General features: G+C 30.7%; 1 protein-coding gene and 1 non-coding gene across 2 annotated transcripts; both read right to left on the bottom strand.

Moving 5' to 3' along the window:
* Positions 1–1998: 1998 nt before the first annotated feature.
* TRNAL-UAA (transfer RNA leucine (anticodon UAA)) lies at positions 1999–2081 on the bottom strand. The gene has a single exon. It is a non-coding gene; the product is annotated as a tRNA-Leu (tRNA).
* A 1380-nt stretch (positions 2082–3461) lies between these two features.
* LOC125825578 (histone deacetylase HDT1) lies at positions 3462–7914 on the bottom strand. Its single transcript, XM_049504906.1, has 10 exons — positions 7829–7914; positions 6596–6666; positions 6272–6489; positions 6095–6123; positions 5974–6012; positions 5746–5894; positions 4472–4534; positions 4294–4384; positions 3878–4004; positions 3462–3805 (listed from the first exon to the last, which is right to left on the bottom strand). Exons 1-10 carry the CDS (start codon positions 7839–7841, stop codon positions 3742–3744), a joined length of 864 nt encoding a protein of 287 aa, XP_049360863.1. The 5' UTR covers positions 7842–7914; the 3' UTR covers positions 3462–3741.
* Positions 7915–9252: the final 1338 nt, after the last annotated feature.

The following is a 9252-nucleotide window of genomic DNA, read 5'->3' as shown; positions in this document are numbered from 1 at the left end:
CGACGCGACTTAAGTCGGAAATAAACTCCAAAACATCTTTATTCTTCACTTTTCGATTTTTAGAGTAAGGAGACAAACCCTAGGCGATTCTTGACAATTTTCTACCGTTCTTAAGGCTAAAGGTAAGATTTTAACTCCTCACATCCGTTTTTCGATCCGTAGAACGTAATCTAATTTTGTTCTACACTAAAAATAAAAACAAAAAAACTTCTAAACAGAAAACCGTTCATTGAATTTGAATCTAGAAAATTGCTCCATCTTCGCACAATTATTAAATGTTTGAATTGCTTAGTTATCATCAGTAATTATTTCAATCTTAATGTTTTGTTGGTAGTAATAACTTTTTCATATTCTTTACAATATTCATAAATTTGCATAGAAAAATATATACATTGATCAATCAAATTATCACTCAAACACCTAATTTCTTGACAAAAAACAGTGTTGGAAAAACAATCAGAAGGCAATTTTATATATTTGTTTCTTCAAGCATAGAGAATTGCTCTTCTCCTTCACTTCTCAGCAATCCTTTTAGATTTGGAAACCTTTCCATAAGTGTCCCTTTTGGTGCCGAACTCTTTCCATAGTAAGTCGTTCCAAGTATGAGAACGTTGGGTCAAAAAATATTATGCTTCTTTGGGTTTTGATAATTGTATGAAACTTTATTTGGATATTAGAAATATGCCGGTTGTAATCACATAAATTATGTATTGTTAATTATTTTTTGGATTTATATGATACTTCTTTTAGGATGGATTGTAATAATAATTGTGTTCCATACATTTTTTATTAATATTTCTTACAATTATATTGTCTAAGTCCCTTCCTTTTTCCTTTTGTGTAATTAGGCCTTTATTTTCTCGCTTTGTATTTTATGATAAATAGATTTGTTGGGTTGCAATTATTTTTGTCTTTTGATAGGATTTTGGTGATAATCTCTTGAATTATCTGTCAAGAGTTTTCCTTTTTGTAATTCTGCACTATAATAGAAAAGATGTGGGATTAAATTATGAATTAGAAATTCTTTGTAGTAGTGTTTCATATGCTATTAGATATGTTGCGTGAATGATGACAACTCAAAAATTGTATTCAAAAAGTTCCACTATAAAGTAAAGTCATAAGTCTCTCATTGGCTTTGTTGTTTATTTGATACAAATAATTAATAAATAAGAGTAAAACAAGATACATTAATAAATAAGATTAAAATTTCAATGAGTGAAGAAAGTTGTTGATGATACTCTTCTCTTAAGGTCTCTGTAGCTTCTCATGTTAAAATTTTTATTTCATCTTGTTTGAATTGTGCAAACTAGGTATGTTAAGTTTCATTATGCTTCAAAGTGTAAAGTTGAATTATCATTTTACCTCTATGCTAAATTAAATATCTAATTAATTAAATAGTAAATAATATCATATATATTATATTAAATACTAAAAGTAAAAAGGTATTAAGGTCAAAAATTGAATCAACTTTTAACTGCAATAAAATGAGAAAAACATTAAGAAATATGAAAAATGAAAAGATCATGATTACAAGACTCTTCATTTCTACGAATTAAATTTTAAAACTCTTATCTTTTCATTCTCTCATATTGAATGAAGGAAAAAGTTGGACTTGCAAACTATAAATTAAGCATTGGACAATCTCTCTCTCTCTATATATATATAAAGCAGAAACATAAAAATGTTGATGTGGCGCATTCTAAGGCCTGAAATTCTATTTATCTTTTTTTGAGATTTTTTTTTTTTTGAGATTTTCCTATATATAAAGCAGAAACATAAAAACGATGATGTGGCGCATTCTAAGGCCTGAAATTCTATTTATCTTTTTTTGTGGTATTTTTTTTGAGATTTTCCTTCACTTTAAAAGACATAAAATATTTTTTTATTTTTTTATAGAATATTAAAGCATGATATTTAATTATCTCCTCATTAATAGGTCAATCAAAACACCCTTGTAGAAAAAGGAAAGAATTATATTTAAAAGAATATAAAAAAAAATGCTGGCTATGGGGTTCGAACCCATGCGCACTTATGTGCAGAAGATCTTAAGTCTTCCCCCTTAACCTCTCGGGCAAACCAGCTGATGTTTTATATTGTGCAAAGATAATTACTTAATAAATAAGAAGATAAAACAAGAGATAAGACTTCAAAAGATTATAGACATGTATTACTTAGTAAATAGGATGTAATTTACTATTTACACTATCAGATTTATGTAAGTTATACTTATTTTTATATATTTTTATTTTTTATGTGTATTTGTTTCACATATTATCCAAGGATTGTTTGAATTATGATCTAATTCTAAACTAAAACTTTATCTTGTTTGTCTCACAAAAACACCAAACAATAATAATAAAAAAGTTATTACTTATATGCAATTTAGATTCAAGGCTTCTTTTGTATGAATTTATCTCGATATTAGAAAAAGTTATCAAAGTGACTTCGACTTTTATGATCCTTTTCTATTTGGAAATTAACAATGAAGAAAAAAAAGAATAAATGAGCGAACGAATTTCATATCTAATTACTATTTTGGTTTATGACACCTTGCATTTTTTAATTTGTCAAATATAACACAATCTTTATATTTATTTGAAAACTCTTACTTAGAACTTTTCATTTAGCTGCATAAGTATTTTTTAACGATATAAATATTGTTAAACAGGTTTTTCTATAAATAAACTTATAGTTATACATTTAATATAAAACATGCAAAAATATAAAATAACATCATACACAATGAACTCTTTGTAAAAGTATTATTTCAAATACATTGGAGTAATATTTTGTTTCCAAGAGCAGCTCATAAGTTAAAGATGTGAGCGGAGGAGTAGATTGCCTCCTGCTTCTCTAACATAGAAGTACCACAACACTCGTCTACAATCACAAAATTTTCTTATCCAAAATCATGTACTTAGTAAATGAAAGACTCGTCAATTATAACCTTCAACCTTCCTATTTAATAATGACTCAATAAATTGAAAACGCGTTATTTCATATCTAATCACTTATCATGGGCGCGGCTTATTCACTTCTACTAATAAAAGCAAGACAACAACCAAAATAAAATGTTATTTAATCATAAAAATGTCATGTCAGCACACCTATCAAAATCAAAACATACCAATTACCACATCTACCAATCACCACCGGCATAACCATAAAAAAAAATCATTAAGAAAGTGCATGCTGTTAACATTATAAAGTTTATGATTCCATCAAAAATTTAATCGCCTCAATTTTTCTTTTTGAGCCATCTCTACATCACCTAAAATCTGCTATACTCAACTTCTCACACCTCCTTAGAGATGACACATTAAACCACATCCATAGAAAGAATGGACCAATAAATATAAAAAATAAATAAATAATGAATCAAATAAGAAATAGCCAATCATCACATATTCACATGCTCTGAAGATGAGGAAACTCGTCTAGCAACAAAAAAGCTAAGCACGTAGCAAAATACCAAATAGGTAATAACCATTAATTTGAATAGAATATCAACCAAAACAAGTAAACAACAGTCGAAATAAAAATAAACCTTCACTAGTACCCAGAGATAGTTCCCCTCCATACAAAATACCAATAAGTAGCAAAACTGGACCTAACTCTTGCTTTACATTCATTAGGGTCAACCAACACTATTCTAAAAGCTAACACTCTCTTCTGATTATCATTCCCTCCAACGTTTGAGAAAATGAAACCGGATCTCCAGGCAGATGTTTCTACTCCTATTTACTTTCCAGCGCTGTGCTTAGCTTTTGAGTGAGATTCCAGAGCATTTTCAGAACCAAAAGTCCTGCAAGGAGAAATACATGAATCCAGGATACAACTAATGCTCCTAAAATAATCAAAAGATATCAAAAGTTACCTGTTGCATGTCTTGCAGGCAAGAGATCCGCCAGATTTTGGAGTCTGGTTTGGCTTGTTTCCGGGAGTCTTACCAGCCTGTTTTGAGGGGTGAGGGGTTGCCACATGGACAGCACCTTTCTTACCATCTAAACAGCCCAAAAACAGACACTCAGAAACAAGAACACTTGATCACATAATAACTTTTGAGTAAATATGGAAAAAATGAGTCACTTGCTTTTGTTAACATTTAACATCTTTTTTATGTACTTTAAAGATCATAATCAGATTCTCATTCCAAATAATTAATACTTATTCAAGTTTGTGGTCAAATTTTCTCATGTAAATTGAAAGGACAACAGCAGACAGTTCAACATTACACAATCCATATCCAATATTAACATTCAGGTAAAGCATTAACCAAGTAGAAAAACTAACCAGTCTTTTGAGGAGTTAAGAATTTTGTCTTTTTATCGGGAACAGGTGTCTTTGCAGCAGAATCTGCAGGTCTCTTTCTGCTAGGTTCAGCCTAAAAAAGAAGAATGAACCAGGTAGTGTTAGCCCACCTTCCTGCTCAAGAAATTCAGGAGAAAGGAGAAGACCAATTACTAGCTACCTTCTTTGGTGTCCCCTCCTCACTCTCATCAGACTGATCTTCATCACTATCACCTTCTTCATCCTGAAAAGAGAATACTCAATACTATAAACATTGGGAGCTACATTATTCAAAAGCATTGCATTGTGGTTAATGTTTCAGACCCCTAAAGGAAAAAGGCAGATTAGTTACATGGACGAGAGGATGAACTAGCTCAACTCAGATGCAGGGTTCTGCCTTTTCAACATGCAACATAACATTCAAGACATAAATAATCTGATATTCAGTTTGATGGCTTCTATCTTGCAAAAACAATGGCCCAAATATGATGGTAACTCAATTTGACAATTCCATTTCGGCCTATATTTCTAGAACCAAATAGTATCTGTTTTTGGCTACTCAAAAGTATGTTTAGTAGTAAGCAAAGATATTAAAAATCTATTTCATCCATTAATTTTTACCGGGACAAAATCCCCTAAAATACTTAGGGGTCGTTTGGTGTGAGGGATAATACCAAATAGTCCCGGGATTAAATTATAGTACCGCTTATTTTGTTGTTTGGTTAGCAAGTTCGGGATAACTTATCCCAGGATTAGTAATTAATACCGGGATAAGTTATCCCTCTCCTGGGGTGGTATAGTAATCCCGGGATAACTTATCCCGGGATAAAATAGGTAAATGACAAAAATGCCTCTTTCAACCCTTTTGTTATATCACTTTTTACATTAATGAAGGGCATTTTTGTAAACAAATAAATTGTTCTCAAAATTTATTATTTTGAATACAACAAACCAAACACTCAATAAAAAATAATCCCAACACAACTTATCCCATCATAACTAATCCCAACATAACTTATCCCAACATAATTTATCCCATCATAACTCATTTTCAAACCAAACGACCCCTTAAGAGTTTAGTGATATCCTTGACAAACAATTGTGTTGCATTACCCTTATCAAAAGAAAATTCTCATCGAAAATTTGTTTTCCAAGACCAATTCTTTTAAAACCAAATCTAAACTGTGTTCTGAATACCAAATGCAAATCATATTCTTCCAAAAAATCTTTTAAGAGTTCATATCTTGAAGAACACTCAAGTACCACAGGTTGAAAAACATATTTAAACAATTTGGTTGGAAATTGTTGAACAAGCTCAAACTGTTTTTTTTTGATGAAGTAACAAACTCAAACTGATTTTTGTGCTTACCCAGACATTTAAAAAACCTTTTAATGATAAACATATGTTATAACAATACTATAAAGCATTGAGCATAAATTAGATGATAAGCATACCTCCCCCATCATAGAATCATCTTCATCCACAGACTCATCAGTGCTCTCATCTCCATCTTCCGCCTTTGCAACTTTACTAAATTCTACAACCCTCACCTTCTGCTTAGCTGAAGCAGAATCCTTTGCAATAGCCTTAGCTTCAGTCTTTCCTGTTAGACAGGTAGGCAATACTTTAGAACTAAAAAATGGTAGATCAAAGACACAAGTATATAATAAAATTTTATGTACCATTGTTTGCAATTGTGAGGGGTATTTCCTCATCAGACTCTGCACACAATAAAATATCAATTAAGTCTTCGCCTAATTCATCGCAGCTTAAATATGCTCAAACAGAAGATTTTATACTTACCATCTTCATCTTCATCTACATCCTCCTCAGTGTCACACAGAATTGTAGTCAAGGAAACAAAAAGAACTTGAAAAATCTACCTCTTTTAAATGGAAAGGAAGGGAATAGTAGAAACTAGAAAGATAGTAAAGTTCATTTGAACAAAAGATAGAAGATAACAAACAACAGAAAGGATATTCCTCAAATGGGTTGGCAGCCTTGTATCCAAAAAAGTAGACGCTACCATTTTTCCAGTTGTGTGATAGTTCAAAGTCTCTATCAAAAACCAGGTCAAATTGTTGTTGAGGCAGCTTATCTGAGCTGAGTGTGCCAAGAACAAGCTTCTTGCCATCAATAGTTACAGACAAGCATACAGGTTCTGATCCTTTATCCTTTTTCACCTCACCAAGAGATGCCTAAGAAAAATGAATACATTGATAAAAATACTAAAAAGAGATGCCTACAAGGTACTTAGCTATTGCAAATATTTGCCTATCAAATTCAAGTGACAACTTAACATACCTGTGAAAGATGCAAAATCATGTCATCTCCAGGCTGTACAGATAAAGGTTGTCCACTTTTCACCTCCGCACCTAAATGTAAGAAAATTTAAAACAACTGCCAAATATTATTCCAATATAAAGTGGGCATCAAACACACTAATACACTATGGATGAAGAATCAACAGCCGAGCACGCATAAGAGAAATGATATTTTTTACAATACAATTATTACACAATAGTAGAGGCACAAAAGTACATTCAAATTGTATATGAGACCCAACAGAACTTCTGATCGGTTCTTGAGCTATAATAATATCCAAAAGACATGTGGTCATCAAAATAAAGTATATGAAGGTAACTCCAAATATTAAAATAAAAAAATTGAGCCTTTATCACATCAAACACTTGAGAAATCATTTCCACGGTTCCAAGTAAATCCCTGATTCTGAAAGAGCTAAATCAAATACCCTACTCTACCCTCCTATACAGAGGAACAGAAAATGAACCCAAAGAACAGAGTGATGAGAGAATCTATGGCCAGTTGGAAACACTAAAGAACCATTTTTTAACTGTCAACACTAAAGAACCATATCCAAAGCAGAGTGTATTCATATATAGGCAGCATTGCACTACAACACAAACATTTTCTAGTTATTTCCCTCTCACACTCTAATCTCTACCATGCCAATGCTTAAAAATACATAGTCTGGGAATCTATCACAAAACAGTACAACAACAACAACGTATCAAGTGTAATCACACAAGCGGGGTACGGAAGGATGGTGAGCAGCATTATCACTACCTTGTGCACAAAGAGAGGTTGCTTTCTATAAATATAGCCATCACAACAATAACATAAGTAGAGTGTAGGCAGACCTTACCCCAAAACTTCAGAGGTAGAGACGATGTTTCCGATAAACACAGCTATCACAAAACAGTAAATAACAAAAAAATTGAAACATAACTTAAATTTGTCTCAAATTAACAAGCTGTGAAATTTGCACACATGTGTACAAATTCAGGCATTCAGTCATCATATACCGAAGACGTGTTTGATCAGAATCACATAAACATCGAAATCATAATAAACAATGAAAATTGAAACAGCGAAATAAATAATCAATAAATACAGCACGTGACACCACCAAACAAAACAAAATATTAACAAACAGTCATTGAGCAATACAGATTATCAAAACAATCAAATGATAAACAGAGAAAAAGCAAATAGATTGAAAGATAGATAATTTACCCCAAAATTCCATTGCTGATTGAGAAGAAGATAGAAAAAAAAACTCTAGGGTTTTAGCAGAGAATGAGCAATGGAAGCAATTTAGGGTCCGCAAGTGTTTTAGGTTTATATAAGCGGGAGAATGGAGAGAGAGGGGAAATTATATATACTCTGTTTATTGTTTCCCATACTACCCTCGTATATATTAAGGGATTGTTTGGTAGCTAGTTTAAATAATATAAAAATTATATTTGAAAATAAAAATTGTATTTGTATATGAATATAATTTGAAAATTTGTACAATTTTAGAACTTATAGAAGGATCAAAAATCAAATATGTTGAATGTTGAAATTTTTAGATATATGGTATATGTTTTGATCGTTCTACCATAATGCACAAGATAATGAGGTGATTATTGATCATGTCAATATTATCAAATGATTTATCATGAATATATTTGAATTTTCGTAGAAGAAAACATGAACTTAAAGTTCAAAAAATAATAAAATGATGCAAATTAATTGTCAAGTACATTGTTAATCCAAAACATATATCATGACGTTCAATTAAATAAATACTAGTTACTACATTTTCAATTGATATTGAAGTAATAGTAATTAATGAATTCAATCGAAAGTGTATATAGTTGAGATCAATAATTCAACATATTTTATAGTCATATAATTTTTTTAAAAGATGACAATTCCAGTAATATTGTATGAGAAGATAAATAATTGCATAACTCAATTGAAATGAGGTTATATAAAATGATAAAAGATGTATCATGCATGAAATTAAATTTTTAAAAAATAAAAATATGAATCAAATATAATTTTTTTAAAAAGGAAAATAATATTTTTAGTTCTTGTGTTATTGCATTATTCGTATTTTGATCCTTATGATATTATATTCTGTTAAGCGCATTTGACCTTCAATTAAGCAATGCGTATGATTTTAGCTTTTTAATTAATCGTCATCAAATAAATTGACGATCTGTTAAATTGTTGAGGGGAAAATCAAGTATTTATATTTTTAGTGCGGTTATACTCCATTAATTATTTATTATAAAATATATTCTAGTTGGATCACGTAGTACCATTTTACTTTGCTGATTTGATTCCTCTTTATGATGCAAAACATCATGTTTATTATTAATCTCAAATATCTCTATAAAAATATCTTTCGAATTCGTTAAAACTAGGACAAAAAATAGATCGGAGTGTGAAACAGATTTGCACCATGTGTGAGAGTTGATGCCATGGAAGTCATAACACTAACCTTCTATGCAAGATCCAAAAGAAAGAGAAGAAGAAATGGAGATTAGCCCTTTGTGGATAATTAGGAGGAAATCATTAACAAATGACTGAAGATTGTTGTCATTCAAAATTAATTTTATCTAAAAAAAAAAAGTGAATGAGAAGAATCAAAAAGACAATCATAACAA

Source organism: Solanum verrucosum, unplaced genomic scaffold (assembly GCF_900185275.1).
Source record: "Solanum verrucosum unplaced genomic scaffold, falcon-dt-bn FXZP01000140.1, whole genome shotgun sequence".
Lineage (NCBI taxonomy): Eukaryota > Viridiplantae > Streptophyta > Magnoliopsida > Solanales > Solanaceae > Solanum > Solanum verrucosum.
Note: the sequence above shows the minus strand (reverse complement) of the source record. Positions and strands in the feature narration are given on the sequence as shown.

Bases quoted from the DNA above. Each gene is read 5' to 3' on its own strand.
- LOC125825578 (XM_049504906.1), bottom strand. The intron at 6,013-6,094 runs GTAAGTATAAAA...TATTGTGTGCAG, and splicing joins TGTAGATGAAGATGAAGATG to AGTCTGATGAGGAAATACCC. The intron at 5,895-5,973 runs GTACATAAAATT...CCTGTCTAACAG, and splicing joins CCTCACAATTGCAAACAATG to GAAAGACTGAAGCTAAGGCT.